An 18,128-nucleotide genomic window follows, 5' to 3' on the forward strand; every position below is an offset into this window, starting at 1 on the left:
CAAATTGAATAGGAAGAAAATTCTATAAATATTGTTGCAATTTTCCAAATGCATTTTCCATTTGAATAAACTTAAAGATTCCTGTCTCTAGAAAAAAAATAATTCCTCTCAAAATATTAGTTAATTCTTATGGAAGCTGTGGATTTATAAAAGAAAACATATATCAAAACTACTGTACTTTGAGAAAAACAATTTGTATGTTAGAAGCAGCCGAATCTTTGATTTTTGAATTTCAATTAAAATACATCAGGAGAAGGAAATGCAAAGAGACGCCACCATGCAACATATTGACCAATCAGAATCGAAGAGTCTCAAGTTAGTTGAGCCTGCGACGTATACATTTCGGAATGCAAGTAGTGACCAGTGAAAAGATGGTGCTTTAATGGTTGAGACATTCGTTCCGTGGTCGTTCCTAGCCGACAAACCGTGGTTGCCAGCCATATTGTTTTACCGCAGTGTTTGTTTTGGTGCAGCCTAGTCAGAATACGAAGAAATCCGAGGGGATCGGCACGAAGGAAGACAGAAGAATTAGAGTGCAGTTAAAGAAACTACTCAGGCAGTGCGCGTATACGGTGGTTTTGCTGTATTTTTCGGCATAATCATCGTAGCTCGCGGGCTAAGCCCATAATCTGAGTGTCAGTTGTGAACAGGACGGTAAAGGAGAGAAATGGCCTGCGCCACTCTAAAGAGATCTTTGGAGTTCGACCCGGTACATAGTCATGGTCGTCCTAGTAAACGACGAAGATGTGTACCAATGTGTGTTTCCCCCGGTACATCCACTCAAGCTAATTCCAGGCCACAGAATCCTTCGCCTTTTGGCGAAGTAACCCATAAACTGACGCCTGGTAATTACTTATAAGTTACGGCCATTTTTCTTTTTTCTATTTCATTCTTTCTTACCACGATACGACAGAGAAAGGATGGTTAAATCGTATCAGCGATTTAAAACTTGAATTCACGACGTTTAAAAGGGGGAGGGAAGGTGCGGCGTTTAGGTAGGGGGAGATGCGTAAATCATATGGTAATGTAGTAACGGACATGGAGAATCAACTCCCCTTTTCTCCTTATTTATAAACGTTCATGTTTTTAGAAATTATTTGGTTTTATGATATTATAGGTCAATTATTAAAATAAAACACTTAAAAGTTGTAGTATTTATGTTTAAATTTACCATATTCCTAGCATTTTTTGATTGCTTCATCCCAGTAATTAATTTTTGTTATAAATTATTGATATTTTGACATAACTTCTAAAAAGTACATTTATTGTTTGGAGTTACTTTAGAAATTATATTGCTTTAGAAATCGCTAAAGAAATACAATACTTTGAATAAAAATAATCTTTTTGTATATAGAAAAGATGGCTGCCAACATAAGAGAAGAGATTCGGAGACTGCATCGGCGCAAACAATTGCATTTTAGTCCTCAAAACAATACTGGTGATTCTTCAGACATGGAAGGCCCTGCCAGTCCTTCAAGCCCATCTGCTTGTGGTTCAAATTCATGTAGTTATAGCCCTAGTGGAAAAGAAAAACCTTTATTTACATTCAGACAGGTTACTTATAACTTAAAACTTTAATTAGTTTATCAAACAGGAAGTCTGATCAATTAAATGATTTTATAGGTGGGATTGATTTGTGAACGAATGCTTAAAGAGCAGGAGACACAGATTCGAGAAGAATATGATCATATCTTAAATATGAAGCTTTCTGAGCAATATGATGCTTTTGTTAAATTTACCTATGATCAGATACAAAAGAGATTTGAATCTGCAGCTGCGCCAAGTTGTAAGTAATGTTGATTAATTTGTTGATCTCTGAGAATATTTTCTTTATATTTTGAAATATATTTCATATTAATTTTGTGTAATGTTTCAGATCTATCCTAAAACAAGATTCTTATTTATAAGGATACTATGTTTCTGTGAAGAATATTAGGTGAGATATGTAATGTTAACATAAGATTGAATTATATGCCTGATATCAATTATGTAAAAGAATTGTTTCATTTCATTTCAACAAGTTTAATAAGCTTTTCTATTAGTTTTTCTTATTATTATAGATTTCTACCATGTGAGAAAAATTTTGCTTGAAATTTAAATCGAGGTATGCAGCACCACCTTGTTCAAGAACATCTTTAAAGGATTCAAACTACGACTTACATTGAGAAAAATGTGTCTGGTAAAAACAAAAAAAGAAAAAAAGAAAAAAATTAGTGATGTAAGTTTAGTAGGTTTGCAGTAAACAGCAATCATACTACAAAAATCTACAGTGTATACTATTGAAACTAACAATATTTGTACTGGCCGATGTTAGAAATGCGCTGGTATCAGGGAACTGTAACGAGATTTTAGTTATGTACAAACATGAATACATGTAGGAGTTATATACGGTGCATGACTATGCTTGGAGTCAAGAACTTGACTTGCACAGGGTTCTGTAATATCACGTAACTGATTAAAAATAGATTAAAAAAATGTTCATTTCTTGCACATTTTAACAGCATGTGTTAAGAAATGACAAGCAATGATGCAAATAATTCCTTGTTAATTTAATAATACATGTATTAGATATTGCTCAACCATATGCGAATACTCTTGTAATGCAAACATAAAACTGTATATTGAGGTTTTTGGCAGAAAGTACTGTGCATATGAAGAGAGATTACGTAATTAAAACATATATCTCTTGGGGAAAGTTGTTTTCGTTGAATCTTAGTTATATTTAATTTTTGTAAAATATAAGATAAATATACGCAATGTATTTTGAAAATCTTATTTTAACCATTGCGATATGAAATATTTGTTTTTGTGTGTATGATTTATTACATATGTAAATTTTCAATGTAAGCAACATTTCCCTAGAAATGGATGTGTTCGAACTTAAATGACGTACATAACTTGTAGAACTAAATTATCAATAATACTTTGTTCCTTTTTGAGATTAAGAATTAATCTTTGAAATCTCAAATAAATTATTCGTGAATAGATTATTGATTTGTCATGATTACTTAAATTTTGTTGAGTTTTTATGTGTTAGCTTTTTTTTTTAGCAAAAGCATCATCTTGTTTAAAATACAAATATAAAAATTTGTAAAGAATTCAAGATAAGGTATAGTATGTAGCATTGTACGAACATATTGTCAAAAATGGATATTTGAAATAAAGATTTCATAAAATTTCGCAAATATTTCTGTTCCCTGGTAGCAACGACTTTCTTTAGCATAATAAAGCAGTAAATAATGGATATATAATACCTATACCTTTATTGTGCCTGTTATTAGACATGTTTATCGCGATAATTCTACTATATATTATCTAATGTTATCGATTTTTAAATTTTTAGTTTATAACCCTTCATTTTTATATCATATCTCGCGTTTCCTTGCTTTTTTTGGTATTTAAAAAGAAGTTTAAATATAATATGAATGAGGCTTTCTTGGTTGCTGCATGCATTTTGTTTTGTTATAAGATGACATTCACTCATTTTAAAAAACCATTAGGCATGAACAAGAATTTAGCCAAAAGAATTACTGTGACCATGTTATGATTTATTTTTATTACTACCTAACATTTATATATTGACAAAATTTTAATTCCCTACCTGTAAAATCACATTTTGAAAGGGGGCATTAAGAATTGCCTTATTCATTCCCAAAAAGGTGTCTTTTAGTTACCAGAACAATTTGGGAACACAATATTAGTGTTCATACTTTCATACAACAATATACATGATATGTCAAGTGTTTGCTGACTGCTGAATGTGAAAAAAGGAAGGAATATAAGTGGTTCTAATTGTCAATAATAAGTAATATCTACTTCAGAAAAATATTGTTTACCATTAAGAAAAATTTTGTGAAAATATACCGATGAGATTCCTTATGAATTCAAGGGATTTAATTTCAATTAAAATACCTCCATATTACATTATGTAAGCACTTATTATTGAAATAAATATAAATATAAGACTGATCACGTGTATTTCTTTACTTTAGCCTTTTTAAATTAACTGAATATATGTAGTTGCACATACTACTTTTTTATTAAATTAATTTGAAAAATATTTCATATATTATGAAATAAATTCACACTACCGATGGGCTTGACCATGTTTTCTAGTTGAAGGTACATGAACTACTGAGTCAGTTCCACAATATGCGTAACAAGATCCTTAGATATGTGCTCTAATCTCATTAACTAACTTGTGTAATAAACTAATGCAATTAGTAGTATGGCTTCAAGGAAAGAAGCCCCTCCAAGACTATATGAAGTTCCCTGTTCTTGCTAAGAGATTGTCACTTCTGGGTGGGAAACAAACTTCTACTAGTTCATTTAATTGGAGAAAAGGTGCCAAATGTTTCCTCTCTTGTTTTTGACTTTTGTTGTAGCCATTAAGGTATTCAAGAAAACAACTCCAAATGGTAAGTTATAAAGCATTAAAAGAACAACATATAAAAATGTAATAGTTTTTTAGAAACAATATTAGAAGAATTAGTTTTACTTTGACACAGTTTGTTTTCAAAGTCATGATTAAGAAATCATCTTGCTATCTACAGGGAAAGTCACAGTTTATCTTGGTAAAAGGGATTTCATTGATCATTTGGATAGCATAGATCCTATTGATGGCATTGTTGTTGTAGAAAATGATTATCTTCAGGGACGAAAAGTTTATGGACAGGTAAGAAATAAGAATAAAGAACTTTAATGTACAAGATTATGTATATGCATATATACATATCTAAGTACCATACATTATGTACATATATATCTTTTTGCACATGAAAAAATCATTCCATTTATTATTTTATTATTCAGGTAACAACAACTTTTCGCTATGGACGCGAGGAAGATGAAGTTATGGGTGTCAAATTCAGCAAAGAACTCGTTATATGCCGGGAACAAATAGTTCCAATAAAGAAGGAAAAGCAAGATATGACACCTGTTCAAGAACGTCTTCTGAAACGTCTTGGAGCAAATGCATATCCATTTTTATTTCAATTCCCACAAAGTTCTCCTAGTTCTGTTACATTGCAACCTGGAGATGATGATCAAGGAAAACCATTAGGAGTAGAATATACTGTCAGGATATATGTTGGTGAACATGAAGAAGATAAGGTAATACTCTAATTATAGTTAAATGTTAATTTATTAATAATGTATATTATATGTACATAAAATGTATGTAATTTATAATTTTTATATAGGGACACAAAAGGTCATCCGTTGCATTAGCTATAAAGAAATTGCAATATGCTCCACCTACAAGAGGACGTAAATTACCTACCTCCCTTGTTTCGAAAGGATTTACCTTCTCTCAAGGTAAACTGAATCTGGAAGTTACACTTGATAGGGAGATCTATTATCATGGAGAAAAAGTAGCTGCAAATGTCATAGTTACTAACAATTCTCGAAAGGCAGTCAAAAATATTAAGGTATATACATACATATATATATATATATATATATATATATATATATATATAATGTAATGGAATATTAATGGTATTGTATCTAGCACTTAATTATAATATCTATATATTTTAGCTCTTTGTGGTACAACACTGCGAGGTGACAATGGTTAATACTCAATTTTCTCGGCACGTGGCTAGTTTAGAAACACGTGAAGGTTGTCCAATCACACCTGGAGCATCCTTTACAAAGCAATTTTATCTTGTTCCATTAGCTAGTAGCAATAAGGATCGTCGTGGAATTGCTCTTGATGGCCATTTAAAAGTATGCAACATGCAACATAATTAAAAACAAATGTCATTTTTATTGCTGTTCACACTTTCATATACTTTTGTTGATATTATAGGATGATGATGTGAATCTTGCATCTTCAACTATGGTAGCAGATGGTAAAACTCCTAGTGATGCTATGGGTATTGTCATCTCTTACTCTATTCGAGTAAAATTGAATTGTGGCACTTTAGGAGGTGAATTAGTTACAGATGTTCCATTTAAACTAATGCACCCAGCTCCTGGTAAATAAATTTTACTATTTCATATATTAAATATTTTAATATCAAATATATGTGATAATAATAATAGTGAAATAATTTATTTTCCAAGTTTTATCATAGCATTTACAACTGTTACTTTATTATTATAGGAATTGTAGAAAAAGAAAAGGCTACTTTAAAAAAGAATAAGAGTGTTGAAAGGACACGATATGAGAATTCTTGTTATTCAAATGATGATGATGACAATATCGTGTTTGAAGACTTTGCTCGTCTGCGCTTAAATGAGCCAGAGTAAAAAAGGAACATTTGCAAAAGGATAAATACTTATTTTGAAAGAATCTTAGATTCACAATTCTTTGTAGTAAATTTAAAACAGAGTATAATAGGATTATATGCATATACGTAGAATTTGTCGATTCTAGGATTCTTTTGATATGAGTTATGTCTAAGAATTGAAAGAATAATAAGAGGTACAGAAGGCAAAAAAATTACAATATCCATATGCGCTCATTGGTATATAGAATCGAATATTAATATATCAAGAAAGATGTAACAAAAAAGTACAAAAAAAACGGAAAGCATTATAAAAAAATTTATATCGTCTTATAATTTCTACCCGGTGGTGGTGGTCGGTTAGAAATTCACATAAAGACGAAAAAAAAAATTAAGTAAGCTTAATAAATAACTTGTATTCGATTAAGATTAAAATCTTCCCACCTTACCAGAAGTGACATGTATGTTATTATCTTTGATTTATGGTGATTATAACGTGTCTGTAAATGTTCGTTTATTACAAACTAATGACATTGTTAAGCCATATCTGTATATTAGAAGAGAAATATAAAAATTTCGAAATATTAATTTTTGAGTTTGTTTCCTTTATATTTCGTTAAAAATACTACGATTGCTTCAAAAGAAAATAAAGAGAATGAATATTTACCAAACCCAGAAAATTATTTATTTTATGATTATACAAAATATTACAAGGATTTTAATAGTCAATCAGTCTTACAAAACATTGTTAAATGTTTACCAATGCTGACTGTATTCTGATTAGTCATACATATGTGAATAATATTCTTGATATACTTGAATGTATGCTTCTTTCTCCACGGGAGTCATTTCTGCTATTAATGCATCATTTACATCTGCAATGGCTACTGTTTTTCCTGCAACAGTTACAGTTGGTACAAGATCTTCATCTTCAGAATCCATGGTTTCTACTTCTCCTAAAAAAATTTAGTATATATGCATATTTTTTCAAATAATAATATTAATATAATAATTCTGCAATGTACTTTAAACATTTTGTGAAAATGATACCTGTATCAATAGCTTGCATTTCAGCAACTTCTTCATTATCACTGCTATCACTAGATTCTTGAGGTAATACAGATTTTATAGCTGCTGCTGAATTTGTTCCTCCTTTTTTCTCATGAGCCAATAATACAGACATTATATCTTCACCTTGTTTGTTATTGGTTGATGTTGTATTAGTAGCAGTAGCTGCAGCTTTGTCCAAAATGTTCTCTTGTGTGTTAACTCCATCAGGCTAAAGCACAATATTATTAATGAAAGATATAACAAAACATTAGTACTAAATTTTTTAAACAAAATTTACCTGTGAGTCAGAGTTAATAACAGTACTTTCCATCATCCAAATTGGTCTTTCCTTCCTCCTATTTGCTGCGTTATCATCGATAGAATCATCACCAATTGTAACATCTACTCTTGTATCTTCCACCATGAAACCTGATGATCTGGTAGCTTCACCAGACCACTGCTCACCAGGCGCTCTTAGACTGCTTGTTTTCCTTGTATCAATACTAAGAAGAGAAGGTATAAATAATATTCAAGAATTTTGGCGTATTATTAATAATTCCATTAAAAATCTATACCCTTTAATTGTATTTATATCAACTGGTTCAGGTTCCAATATTTCAGGAGCTAATTTGATACCTTCTACCTCCCTTAATAAAATATAAAGAGGTTCTAGTTGTTCATTGAATTTAGCTAATAATAGTCTTGAATCTTTTTTAGGAAGGGCAGATTGGTCTTCTTCCACTACTTCACGGCAATATGTACATCTAAATTCACCAGTAGTCATATCAAATAATTGATCTGCCTACATTATGTTATAGTAATAAGTATTCTATTGTCACTAGGTTTATAAGATAATAAAGTTGTGTTTCTCAAATTTGCTTCGCATTTTGTTCTTTTCACCTTTACATATTATACAATTGAAAACTTTGAGAAACACTGTACAATTTACAAATAATTTACATACCTCAAGATCAGTAAATGTTTTTAAACAATTTGTACATTTAAAACTGGCCCTACTAGTTGCATCTCTTTCTTCAGTTTCCATTCTTTTTCTCATTAAATCTAGTTTATATTTTACTACATTTACAAAAGTCTAAAATATAAAAATGTATAATAATTTGCTTGATAAGAACAATGGAGGTCAAATATTTTGTTTTACCTTATAATTAATAAAATAATAGTTGACTTTTTGTGCTTTTCCATCTGATCCAGTTTCCATTTTTAATCTAACTTGTATAAATTTATCATTACGTAATGTAGATATTCTAGCTCTTAACATCTTGCGTTCAAATTTTAACAATTCACAAATGTCATCTTCTTTCATACCTAAAAAAACATAATAATATAATCATGCATTTGCGATAGTATAATAGATAACTTATGTCCAATTCACTTACATGGATTTCTAACTAGCATATCAACAATTAAAGCATCTTCTATAGTATAAAATCCACGTACTACTAAACGTGCTAATTGTTTTAAACTACTGGGAACTTCTGTAACAAGTCTTTCTTCACCACTCATCTTGTGTTTAATTACATATAATAAAATATGAGAGTACTGAAAAAATTTGTACAAATTATTAAACCCTATTATTAATCTGCAGATAAATTATATGTATTTTTCCGCTTGTACAATACATTTTACAACGCGTTACCATTTTATTAATTTTTTAATTATCTTGAAATAATGTGAAAATCCTTGTAATAAGCTCTGGGCTTAGAGTACAATAAATAATAATAATAATAAAAGAATTTCGCACAATTTACTATTTTAAGTTTAATTTGTAACAAAATACTAACCTTTAAAGTAATTTAAATAGTACATTTATCATTAAATATTTTGATTAAATACGAGTATAAGCAAATTAAAATATGTATCAATTACAAATATTAATTGTATGTTCTCTCAAAAGAAGTAAAAAACTAACGAGTCAAAATACATTATTTCATTGTTTGATTAAATATGACAAAGCACCGTTCCAACGGACGCTTGTTTATGAGTAAAATAGTTTTTAGGTTATGTATTCATAATAGAAAATTATCAAATGACTACCTGTCAAACAACAGAAATAAAGAAACAGAAAGATACATTTTTATATAGTTTCATAAAAATTATTGATGGCTGCAATCGATAAAGTTAAGATTATTGTTGTTGGTGATTCTGGTAAGGATATGTATATGAAGCAATTCTATAATATCTTTTTGTTATTGTCAGTATCTGTTATTTTGTTTATCTATCTATTATTAACTGTTATTTCGTTAATTACAACATAAATCTTTATTATTAGAATATATTTTTCAAGCTTATTCAATTCCTTAATTTATAAAAAGTTATATCTGATGTGTTTCATACATATTTTTATGACATTATTTGTAGGTTATCTATTTCTTTTTACACCTATGTATATGTAACTCCTTACGATTAAATAATTGTTAAATATTCTTCCTTTCTTATATTTAGGCGTTGGAAAAACATCATTAACACATTTAATATGTCAACAACAACCTATTAGGAATCCTTCATGGACTATAGGTTGCTCAGTGGAAGTTAAATTACACGAATATAAAGAAGGAACTCCTAATCAGAGAAGATATTTTATTGAATTATGGGATATTGGAGGAAGTCAAAGTCATAAAAATACAAGATCTGTTTTTTATAATCCTACAAATGGTATAAACATGAAATATATAACATTAAGGATTTAAAGTAAAAAATTTAGAAATCATCAATCATTATTAACAATACAGGTATCATATTAGTTCATGATTTAACAAACAGAAAATCACAACAAAATCTTCAAAAATGGCTTGAAGAAGTTTTGAGTAAAGATAATAATTATATGAAATCAAAGCCATTTGATGATTTTGATCCCGAAAAATTTGTAGGATCTACACAGGTAATGTTAATTATTTTTGACATAATTGTATAATTTTATATCATGTTCTTTTGTGCAAATAAAATTATTTTTTTAGATACCAATTTTAGTTATTGGTACAAAATTAGATCTAGTTGCGGAAGTCAGATCAAATGTACATAGACGTTCTTCAACTATTGCAGAAGAATGTGGTGCTGATGAAATATTTTTGGTATATCATTTATTTTTTTATATTATTACACACTGATATTATTGTTTTCAAGTTAACATTCTCCTTAGGATTGTCATCAAGTGAGATCACTAGCTGCTGGTTCTAGCTCTTCTGTTAAATTGAGTAGGTTTTTTGATAAAGTTATTGAAAGACGTTATTATTCGTTAAAAGAAGGAATCAATCCTGACAAACGAAGACTGCCAATGTATAGTGCTCCATACAGTTCTAAAATTTATCATAATGATTGAAATTCAGAAAATTCATCATGTCTATTATAACATTAATAGAATTTTCGTTCCTAAATTTATTGTATTACATTCCTAATTTACAGCAAAGTGCGAGTCATTAAAATGAAATGTTATAAATAATTATTTTGAAAATAGTGTTAAGATATTTATATACAAAATATAATAAAATTATACATTTTGAATTAAAATATTAAACGGATTACTACTTATATAATTAGGCTTAAGAACATTTATTTAATTAAAATATTGAAAAATAAATGGTATTTTATATCTTCTTATTTTTTTAGCTTGTGAATAAAGCTTTATGCATCAATATGGACCCTTATGAACAGCCATTAATAAATCGCATCTGATGGTTCCATATTTCCTTTTTAATTACGTCATAACATAACGCGCGGTAGATAATTTTTCAAACTGAATTTCTTTGTACATGAAATTTGTTTCTAATAATATTAAAATATCATGAAAGAATCAGTTTCAATAAATAACAACGAAGGAAGAAAACCGAAGCGTAAGTACATGATTTGATTATATATTTTCCAGTTATTCAATTCTTCATATTTATCAATATCATGCTTCACACCTACCTTTTTAAATTTCCTAGTGTGGGTATTCTATTTTAAGGTAGATACATGTAATGCATTTTCATATGTAATATAAAGGTTAACATGCTGATTGTCTGTCAAACGTAAATTCGATAAATATGTGAATATCTTTGATCATATACACTAGAAAGTTTTTCTATATTTTGTTAATTTTTTAAATTAAATGTATATTTGTCAAATATTTATCTGTAAGAATAAGTATTTAACTAATCTGGCGTTTAATAATATACATAAATAACATACATAGATAACAAATTATGACCTTTCCTTTAGGACATCTTTCCCATGATGACTTACTTGTTACCAAAAAAATTTTTTAATCAAAACTATTTTACAAATTTGTCCAACAAATTTGTACAACATATTCAACGTCATGGATATGTTCATGATGTTAGTTTAATTGAGAAAGGCCCAATTGTTATGTTAAAAAATAAAATTGCAAAAGGAGAACTAGTGGAAGATGAACATCAAATGAAAGTTGCTAGAACATTGCAGAGCATTTATGAAGAAATAAATGGATACAAACCTGAAGAATTCAATTTATTAGATAAATGGTTGGGTAGGAAAAGAAAACAACCACCAAAAGGACTATATATTCATGGAGCAGTTGGTGGAGGTAAAACAATGTTGATGGATTTTTTCTACAAATGTTGCCAGGTATTATAGTTTATAGCTCATATAATTATTGCACATGGAAAGCCACAAAGTATTATTAATTAACAATTTGGCAGTTCATAATATTTTTCAACATAATTCATGCACATAATAAAATAATTAATGTAACAAAGGAGTTACTTTATATAGTAAAGGTACTGATTACAAAAAAATTTTCTTTGAACTATGATAAAAGTACTCTAAATACTATAATTACTATAAATAATATAAATGGTTTTCCATATGCAGTTCATTACAAAATAAATCTTTTAATTAAGGAAACAAGTAATTATCTTGAAATGCATTATTTTAGATTGAGAATAAAAAAAGAGTTCATTTTCACTCTTTTATGCTTGATGTACATAATAAAGTACACGAAGTAAAGAAAAATATTGTACGAGATGTTAGTAGTACTAAACTCCAACCATTTGATCCAATACCACCAGTTGCAAAAAGTATTACTGAGGAAGCTTGGTTACTTTGTTTTGATGAATTTCAGGTTCACTTCTGAAATATACAATCAGTTATTTATGATTTAATGTAACACGTATTAATAAAAGATTATATATATATATATATAGGTAACTGATATTGCAGATGCTATGATATTGAAACGGTTATTTACTGAACTCTTTAATAATGGAGTAATAGTTATTGCAACTAGTAATAGAGCACCCGATGATTTATACAAAAATGGGCTACAGAGAGGAAATTTTATTCCATTTATACAGGTTTTAAAAAATTATTGCGTTATAAATTCCCTAGATTCAGGGGTAGATTATAGGCTGAAAACAGGACTTAGAGATGAAAAAATTTATTTCATGTATGTATAGTGATGCACAAATAAGGCATGTAATAAAATACTCCTCTCTAAAAAATAATAAATTTTTATAGAAAAGGAGAGGATGCAACTAGTGATGTGGACAAAGTGTTTAAATATTTATGCTCAAAGGAAAATGATGTTATAAGGTCTCGAACTATTTCTATCAGAGGTCGTAATGTTACATTTGAAAGAACCTGTGGTCAAGTGTTGGATTCAACTTTTGAAGAATTGTGTGATAGAGTAGGTTATTACAAATTTTCATTAGATATTTATAATATAACAAGCAATTTTTTTTATTTGCAGCCACTTGGTGCTAGTGATTATTTAGAACTAAGTCAAGCATTTCATACAGTTATTATAAGAGATGTACCACAACTAGATTTTCGTCTTAAATCACAAACCAGAAGATTTATTACATTAATTGATACGCTATATGACAATAAGGTAAGTTTACATACGTTCCATCTACTCTTCATATTTAACAATTTAAATCATTATAAATGTTTATATTTAAATGAAAAAAAATTTTTGTCAGGTACGAGTTGTAATATCTGCAGCTGTTCCACATACAGAACTTTTTATCCCACAAGGAGATAGTGAATATACAGATGAAAAACGAATGCTAATGGATGATTTAAAAATATCACACGGTTCAGTAAGTTACGAAACAAAAGTTGTTGTTTTCATTAACTGATATATGATTTTATAACTTTGTATCTTCAACAGGACAATTACAAATCTAATCTTTTTACTGGAGAAGAAGAACTTTTTGCTTTTGATCGCACTGTATCTCGACTTTCTGAAATGCAAACCACCCAGTATTGGGAACAATGGCAACATTACAGATAATAATAATTTAAACTAGTAAAAATTTTAGTAGTTTTGTTTAGAAATTTTTTTAATTTTGATGACTAAATTGCAAACTGTTGGTAATAAATTTTTAAAAAAAGAATACTATTAATTCGAAAAAGTAACAAGTACATTCGAGTATGCTATATGAAAGATATATTAAATTAGCTTAAAATGTATCAAAATATATTACAGAAAATATTTATAGTATTTATTACTATTATGTAAACTTATTTATTATATATTTCATTATACATAATATTCAGCAATAAACAACTGCTATAATAAATTTAGATATTAAATAATATTTAATATGTATCAATAATTATGAAATAAAAATCGACAATTTCAATCCTTCATTCCAGAAATAGGCATGACAAGACAGCTTCTATGTCACAATTGCGACTTTATCCGAAGAAAAATATTCTTAATGCTTTTATAAATAAAAATTAATACTTATTAGTTAAGAATTATATTGATCAGTCATTCTCGCTTTAGAACGAATATTTTTTAGCTTGCAAAAGGAGCTTTTTTTTTAATTTTCGCGGGGTATATGTGATACATTGTATAATGTAGCAATTGATAAAAATTATATGTATATATCACAATATGCAATATCAGAATAAAGTGGGAGAAGGTTTATTAAGATAAAGTAACTAAGAGATGATATGTTGTCAAATGCACACATATATGAGTCTTATATACTTTACTGTATCATCTGCCAACAATCTTAAATTATAGGTCATTGCGGTGTTATCAATTACTAAAAAAATTTTCTAATTGATATCGCTCCTAAATTTAAAGCACTCGCACTCTTCTTGCGTGTTCATTTTCACGCATTTTACGTATTTAATTAAGGTTAAATATTTCCGAAAATTTTAAAAGACGTATAATGGATATTCAAAAGTTGGCTAATGGTAAATCGAATTTAAGAATTTTACAATTTGTCATGTTTCTAACATGTATATACTTATGTTTTAGCTACAATGAATTTCGATCAATCTGCAATAGATGGAAAAATTAATTCTATACGTTACAGAGTTAATAAATTGGAAAATCACGTTAAAACTGCTTGGTTGGTAAAAGCAATAGGTTTCATAGATTTAACTACTCTAGGAGGTGATGATACACCTTCAAAAATTGAAACTTTGTGTACCAAAGTAATACTTAGTGTTATATTAAAACTTCTGATCTCTACGACATCTTTAAAAATATTAACTTTCATATATTTCAATAATTACAGGCAGTAAACCCTCTTAAATTACCAAGTAACTCACATTTGCATACTGCATCTGTATGTGTATATCCCATGAGATTTGTAGATGCAATGTCTATATTGGAAAAACTTGATAAAGAACATAAAATTTCCAGGGCTACTGGTAAGTATACATGTAATTTCTTTTCTAATAATATTTAAATTAAAAAATAACAAAATATATTATTGTTATCTAAATAGTGGGTGGAGGATTTCCATCTGGACAGTCTCCATTAGAAACACGTCTTCGTGAAGTAGAAATAAATGTTGAACTAGGAGCTGATGAAATTGATATTGTTATTAACAGACCATTGGCTCTGATGCAACAATGGAAAGAATTATATGAAGAACTAAAATCATTTCGTGTCGCTTGTGGTAACAAGTGTTTGAAAGTCATACTTGCTACAGGAGAATTAGGTAATTTAGAGAATGTATATAAATCATCTATGATAGCAATGATGGCCGGAGCAGATTTTATTAAAACATCTACTGGAAAAGAAGCAATAAATGCTACCTTGTCTACTGGAGTTATTATGTGCCAAGCAATCAAGGATTATTATGAATCCACACAGAGAAAGGTATAAATTTTTGTTTAAAAAGACGAAAAGCAGTATTTCATGCCTTATATTTGGTATTGAAATGTATTATTTTAGGTTGGTTTAAAACCTGCTGGTGGTATTAAAGTTCCACAGGAGGCTTTAGAATGGATGATGTTGGTTCAAATGGAATTAGGAGAGGAATGGCTATCTAAAGATTTATTTAGAATTGGTGCCTCCAACTTATTGGACAACATAATTGAAGCAATACAATCAAATTAATCTTTATTGTTCATTTAATCTTTTTCAAATAGATATTGTAATTTTGTAATACTTTTATATCCATTTATTAAATGATTTATATATTATCAAATACCTTTTACATTTTCCCTTATACCATTGATTCGTAAAGTCAGAAATATTGAAATAAGAAAATACATAATACAGAATGTGCCATCTTATGATTACAACATTATCATATAATTACAATTTACAATTACTTATATAGTGTTTATGCCTTGAAGCATAACTACAATTTATGTTACTTTAAAATTATGAAATTTTTAACTCAATATAATATAATGTAAGTTGTTTAAAAAATCATTGACCAGTTATACACACGTATCCGCCATATTGGCTACAGTGGCGTCGCAGAAAGTAACATCGCGTGAACGTGCCTTTCCCATTTAGAAAACCAAGATGGTAAGTGCGGCTATTTGTTACTGACATAAAATCCGTTTACATCGGCTGAATAGTGTGTTGTATTTTTTAATATCCGAGCAAAGCGTAAACTAAATGAATTAAAGTGAATATTTATCTCCATATGATTTGTTAAATTTATTTCATTTTTATGAAGCAAGACATACGGTTAAGATGTGCGCGTAAAGGTTACATTTTTATAACGAACAGATCAATACTTCATATGAATATTTGCTATAAATCTATTCACAGAAATAAGTTTTTAGTGTGACATTCGACGATTATTATATTTTAAGGAAGTAAAAGAGATAAAATGGTAAACTAACTTCTAATCTAACCTCTTTGTTTATGGAATGATAATATTATATTGAATGATATTTTTGACATTAACAAGTTCGTTGAATTCTCGTACATTTTATTTGAGACGATAACATTAAGTATGTGAAATTTGTTTTTAGGCTCGTGGACCGAAAAAGCATTTGAAGCGTCTTAACGCGCCTAAAGCATGGATGTTAGATAAACTTGGGGGTGTATATGCTCCACGTCCATCTACGGGACCTCATAAATTAAGGGAATCTCTCCCTCTTGTTATTTTTCTTCGCAATAGGTTGAAATATGCGTTGACTAATTGTGAAGTAACAAAAATTGTGATGCAACGTTTGATTAAAGTTGATGGCAAGGTTAGAACTGATCCCAACTATCCTGCAGGTTTCATGGGTAAGTTTATAAGATGCTTTATTTTTTTTAAGTATACATAAGGCTATATCGAAGGTATAACATTTCTCAAACAAAATGTTATAGTCAAACATTAGCCAATAATAAAATAAAAGTTCTTTATTTTGGTCACAGATTGAATCAAATATTTTTTCTGTATAACCCAAAAAGTGCACATTTTTTATATTATTTAAAAAAAAATATATTTAAGACACATGGAAAACTAAATGTAGTTTGTAATTAATAAACTTAATTTGTGTTTTTAGATGTTATTACCATTAACAAGACTGGTGAATATTTTCGATTGATTTATGACGTTAAGGGACGATTTACCACTCATAGAATTACAGCAGAAGAGGCCAAGGTATTTAATCATTGACAAAAAAATCATGGATAATTCAATGAGATATCTTTTATTTAACTAAGAAATTAAATATTTTTTATTGCAGTACAAATTGTGTAAGGTAAAACGTGTTCAAACTGGACCAAAAGGTATCCCATTCCTGGTAACGCACGATGGAAGAACTATTCGTTATCCAGATCCTTTAATTAAAGTTAATGACACCATTCATTTAGATATAGCAACAGGCAAAATCTTGGATTCTATTCGATTTGATTCAGGTATAATATTTTTTAGTTGTAAATATATATGAAACTTATTAATCGATTATTATTGTTTAGGTAATCTCTGTATGATTACTGGTGGCAGAAATTTAGGACGTGTAGGCACAGTTGTTAGCCGCGAGCGTCATCCCGGTTCCTTTGATATTTGCCACATTAAAGACTCACAAGGGCATACTTTTGCCACAAGGTACTTCAAATATTTACTCTTTATTCGCTTATACTTTATGATCTTTGCACATTCCTTTTTGTTTTCAAATTTTTACAAAAGAAAGAGTAAATTTATTTTTATGATGACCATAATCGAAGCTATAATATATTATAAAAAATATTGTAGTCAAAAGTTGGTCAAAATGAATTTCCTTCATATTGGTCACTGATTGTTTTCACATAGACATTTCAGTATTACCCATTTAGGAAACACAAGTATTATTGTTTATTAAGTTAATCTAAGCTACGTTAGATTATTGAGCCGGCTGTTATATCATATATAAATCATTCGTTTAGGTTGAACAACGTTTTTATCATTGGCAAGGGTACAAAGCCGTATATTAGCTTACCAAGAGACAAAGGTGTTAAGCTTTCAATTGCTGAAGAACGCGACAAGAGGTTAGCAGCAAAGGGAGTGAATTAATGTACATTTGCAAGAAAATATTCAATAAACCGAGAATTTCTTGGTGAATATATATGTCTTTTTCCTTTATCCCGCATATTAATTACCCACATATATGGTACTTTAGAATATACGACAA

The 18,128-nt window shown here is 28.8% G+C and overlaps 7 protein-coding genes and 1 long non-coding RNA gene across 14 annotated transcripts; 6 read left to right on the forward strand and 2 right to left on the reverse strand.

Moving 5' to 3' along the window:
- The first annotated feature begins 315 nt into the window (after nucleotides 1–315).
- On the forward strand, nucleotides 316–3,969 carry LOC122571984 (akirin-2). Its single transcript, XM_043736410.1, has 5 exons — nucleotides 316–845; nucleotides 1,355–1,554; nucleotides 1,624–1,786; nucleotides 1,877–1,936; nucleotides 2,061–3,969. The coding sequence occupies exons 1-4, from the start codon at nucleotides 668–670 to the stop codon at nucleotides 1,885–1,887; spliced, it is 552 nt and encodes a 183-aa protein (XP_043592345.1). The 5' UTR covers nucleotides 316–667; the 3' UTR covers nucleotides 1,888–1,936; nucleotides 2,061–3,969.
- Nucleotides 1,376–3,738, reverse strand: LOC122571988. 2 transcript variants are annotated; one of them, XR_006318307.1, is made up of 3 exons: nucleotides 3,602–3,738; nucleotides 1,740–1,878; nucleotides 1,376–1,516 (listed from the first exon to the last, which is right to left on the reverse strand). It is a non-coding gene; the product is annotated as an uncharacterized LOC122571988 (long non-coding RNA). The 2 variants fall into 2 exon arrangements; XR_006318306.1 differs by having other exon boundaries at nucleotides 1,740–1,883; nucleotides 3,602–3,731.
- Nucleotides 3,970–4,258: 289 nt separating the features above from the next.
- LOC122571970 (arrestin homolog) lies at nucleotides 4,259–6,821 on the forward strand. The gene is made up of 7 exons (XM_043736379.1): nucleotides 4,259–4,418; nucleotides 4,554–4,675; nucleotides 4,813–5,112; nucleotides 5,202–5,429; nucleotides 5,542–5,730; nucleotides 5,813–5,981; nucleotides 6,110–6,821. The coding sequence occupies exons 1-7, from the start codon at nucleotides 4,352–4,354 to the stop codon at nucleotides 6,253–6,255; spliced, it is 1,221 nt and encodes a 406-aa protein (XP_043592314.1). The 5' UTR covers nucleotides 4,259–4,351; the 3' UTR covers nucleotides 6,256–6,821.
- Nucleotides 6,822–6,895: 74 nt separating this feature from the next.
- LOC122571968 (general transcription factor IIE subunit 1) lies at nucleotides 6,896–9,841 on the reverse strand. Of its 2 annotated transcripts, none has more exons than XM_043736374.1 (8): nucleotides 9,706–9,841; nucleotides 8,681–8,843; nucleotides 8,443–8,609; nucleotides 8,248–8,376; nucleotides 7,859–8,085; nucleotides 7,582–7,786; nucleotides 7,284–7,512; nucleotides 6,896–7,189 (listed from the first exon to the last, which is right to left on the reverse strand). In XM_043736374.1, the coding sequence occupies exons 2-8, from the start codon at nucleotides 8,805–8,807 to the stop codon at nucleotides 7,014–7,016; spliced, it is 1,260 nt and encodes a 419-aa protein (XP_043592309.1). In that variant the 5' UTR covers nucleotides 8,808–8,843; nucleotides 9,706–9,841; the 3' UTR covers nucleotides 6,896–7,013. The 2 variants fall into 2 exon arrangements, with proteins under 2 accessions (XP_043592309.1, XP_043592308.1); XM_043736373.1 differs by lacking the exon at nucleotides 9,706–9,841 and adding an exon at nucleotides 9,086–9,147.
- LOC122571982 (rab-like protein 3) lies at nucleotides 9,308–11,106 on the forward strand. 3 transcript variants are annotated; one of them, XM_043736406.1, is made up of 6 exons: nucleotides 9,308–9,449; nucleotides 9,747–9,956; nucleotides 10,034–10,182; nucleotides 10,259–10,372; nucleotides 10,441–10,495; nucleotides 10,908–11,039. In XM_043736406.1, the coding sequence occupies exons 1-6, from the start codon at nucleotides 9,404–9,406 to the stop codon at nucleotides 10,916–10,918; spliced, it is 585 nt and encodes a 194-aa protein (XP_043592341.1). In that variant the 5' UTR covers nucleotides 9,308–9,403; the 3' UTR covers nucleotides 10,919–11,039. The 3 variants fall into 3 exon arrangements, with proteins under 3 accessions (XP_043592341.1, XP_043592342.1, XP_043592339.1); XM_043736407.1 differs by lacking the exon at nucleotides 10,441–10,495 and having other exon boundaries at nucleotides 10,908–11,106; XM_043736404.1 differs by lacking the exon at nucleotides 10,908–11,039 and having other exon boundaries at nucleotides 10,441–10,717.
- Nucleotides 11,088–13,672, forward strand: LOC122571966 (putative ATPase N2B). Of its 2 annotated transcripts, none has more exons than XM_043736368.1 (8): nucleotides 11,088–11,131; nucleotides 11,499–11,882; nucleotides 12,193–12,378; nucleotides 12,461–12,702; nucleotides 12,774–12,942; nucleotides 13,006–13,146; nucleotides 13,238–13,357; nucleotides 13,429–13,672. In XM_043736368.1, exons 2-8 carry the CDS (start codon nucleotides 11,511–11,513, stop codon nucleotides 13,549–13,551), a joined length of 1,353 nt encoding a protein of 450 aa, XP_043592303.1. In that variant the 5' UTR covers nucleotides 11,088–11,131; nucleotides 11,499–11,510; the 3' UTR covers nucleotides 13,552–13,672. The 2 variants fall into 2 exon arrangements, with proteins under 2 accessions (XP_043592303.1, XP_043592302.1); XM_043736367.1 differs by lacking the exon at nucleotides 11,088–11,131 and adding an exon at nucleotides 11,253–11,413.
- A 149-nt stretch (nucleotides 13,673–13,821) lies between these two features.
- LOC122571978 (deoxyribose-phosphate aldolase) lies at nucleotides 13,822–15,710 on the forward strand. Its single transcript, XM_043736399.1, has 5 exons — nucleotides 13,822–14,468; nucleotides 14,533–14,711; nucleotides 14,795–14,930; nucleotides 15,008–15,384; nucleotides 15,460–15,710. The coding sequence occupies exons 1-5, from the start codon at nucleotides 14,444–14,446 to the stop codon at nucleotides 15,622–15,624; spliced, it is 882 nt and encodes a 293-aa protein (XP_043592334.1). The 5' UTR covers nucleotides 13,822–14,443; the 3' UTR covers nucleotides 15,625–15,710.
- A 249-nt stretch (nucleotides 15,711–15,959) lies between these two features.
- On the forward strand, nucleotides 15,960–18,060 carry LOC122571980 (40S ribosomal protein S4). Of its 2 annotated transcripts, none has more exons than XM_043736401.1 (6): nucleotides 15,960–16,044; nucleotides 16,500–16,758; nucleotides 17,022–17,119; nucleotides 17,205–17,376; nucleotides 17,437–17,566; nucleotides 17,884–18,060. In XM_043736401.1, exons 1-6 carry the CDS (start codon nucleotides 16,042–16,044, stop codon nucleotides 18,008–18,010), a joined length of 789 nt encoding a protein of 262 aa, XP_043592336.1. In that variant the 5' UTR covers nucleotides 15,960–16,041; the 3' UTR covers nucleotides 18,011–18,060. The 2 variants fall into 2 exon arrangements, with proteins under 2 accessions (XP_043592336.1, XP_043592337.1); XM_043736402.1 differs by lacking the exon at nucleotides 15,960–16,044 and adding an exon at nucleotides 16,100–16,357.
- Nucleotides 18,061–18,128: the final 68 nt, after the last annotated feature.

The sequence above is a fragment of the Bombus pyrosoma genome, linkage group LG10 (assembly GCF_014825855.1).
Source record: "Bombus pyrosoma isolate SC7728 linkage group LG10, ASM1482585v1, whole genome shotgun sequence".
NCBI lineage: Eukaryota > Metazoa > Arthropoda > Insecta > Hymenoptera > Apidae > Bombus > Bombus pyrosoma.

Excerpts from the sequence above, each read along its gene's own strand:
- LOC122571984 (XM_043736410.1), top strand. The coding sequence starts at position 668 with ATGGCCTGCGCCACTCTAAAGAGATCTTTGGAGTTCGACCCGGTACAT. Across the intron at positions 846-1,354 it reads AACCCATAAACTGACGCCTG|AAAAGATGGCTGCCAACATA; the intron begins GTAATTACTTAT and ends TTTTGTATATAG. Across the intron at positions 1,555-1,623 it reads CTTTATTTACATTCAGACAG|GTGGGATTGATTTGTGAACG; the intron begins GTTACTTATAAC and ends ATGATTTTATAG.
- LOC122571970 (XM_043736379.1), top strand. The coding sequence starts at position 4,352 with ATGTTTCCTCTCTTGTTTTTGACTTTTGTTGTAGCCATTAAGGTATTC. Across the intron at positions 5,113-5,201 it reads GTGAACATGAAGAAGATAAG|GGACACAAAAGGTCATCCGT; the intron begins GTAATACTCTAA and ends ATTTTTATATAG. Across the intron at positions 5,430-5,541 it reads AGGCAGTCAAAAATATTAAG|CTCTTTGTGGTACAACACTG; the intron begins GTATATACATAC and ends TATATATTTTAG.
- LOC122571968 (XM_043736374.1), bottom strand. The coding sequence starts at position 8,807 with ATGAGTGGTGAAGAAAGACTTGTTACAGAAGTTCCCAGTAGTTTAAAA. Across the intron at positions 7,513-7,581 it reads TTATTAACTCTGACTCACAG|CCTGATGGAGTTAACACACA; the intron begins GTAAATTTTGTT and ends ATTGTGCTTTAG. Across the intron at positions 7,190-7,283 it reads AATGCAAGCTATTGATACAG|GAGAAGTAGAAACCATGGAT; the intron begins GTATCATTTTCA and ends AAATTTTTTTAG.
- LOC122571982 (XM_043736404.1), top strand. The coding sequence starts at position 9,404 with ATGGCTGCAATCGATAAAGTTAAGATTATTGTTGTTGGTGATTCTG. Across the intron at positions 9,450-9,746 it reads TATTGTTGTTGGTGATTCTG|GCGTTGGAAAAACATCATTA; the intron begins GTAAGGATATGT and ends TCTTATATTTAG. Across the intron at positions 10,183-10,258 it reads AATTTGTAGGATCTACACAG|ATACCAATTTTAGTTATTGG; the intron begins GTAATGTTAATT and ends TTATTTTTTTAG.
- LOC122571966 (XM_043736368.1), top strand. The coding sequence starts at position 11,511 with ATGATGACTTACTTGTTACCAAAAAAATTTTTTAATCAAAACTATTTT. Across the intron at positions 12,943-13,005 it reads TTGAAGAATTGTGTGATAGA|CCACTTGGTGCTAGTGATTA; the intron begins GTAGGTTATTAC and ends TTTTATTTGCAG. Across the intron at positions 13,147-13,237 it reads ATACGCTATATGACAATAAG|GTACGAGTTGTAATATCTGC; the intron begins GTAAGTTTACAT and ends AATTTTTGTCAG.
- LOC122571978 (XM_043736399.1), top strand. The coding sequence starts at position 14,444 with ATGGATATTCAAAAGTTGGCTAATG. Across the intron at positions 14,712-14,794 it reads TTGAAACTTTGTGTACCAAA|GCAGTAAACCCTCTTAAATT; the intron begins GTAATACTTAGT and ends CAATAATTACAG. Across the intron at positions 14,931-15,007 it reads TAAAATTTCCAGGGCTACTG|TGGGTGGAGGATTTCCATCT; the intron begins GTAAGTATACAT and ends TTATCTAAATAG.
- LOC122571980 (XM_043736401.1), top strand. Across the intron at positions 16,759-17,021 it reads CTATCCTGCAGGTTTCATGG|ATGTTATTACCATTAACAAG; the intron begins GTAAGTTTATAA and ends TTGTGTTTTTAG. Across the intron at positions 17,120-17,204 it reads TTACAGCAGAAGAGGCCAAG|TACAAATTGTGTAAGGTAAA; the intron begins GTATTTAATCAT and ends TTTTTATTGCAG.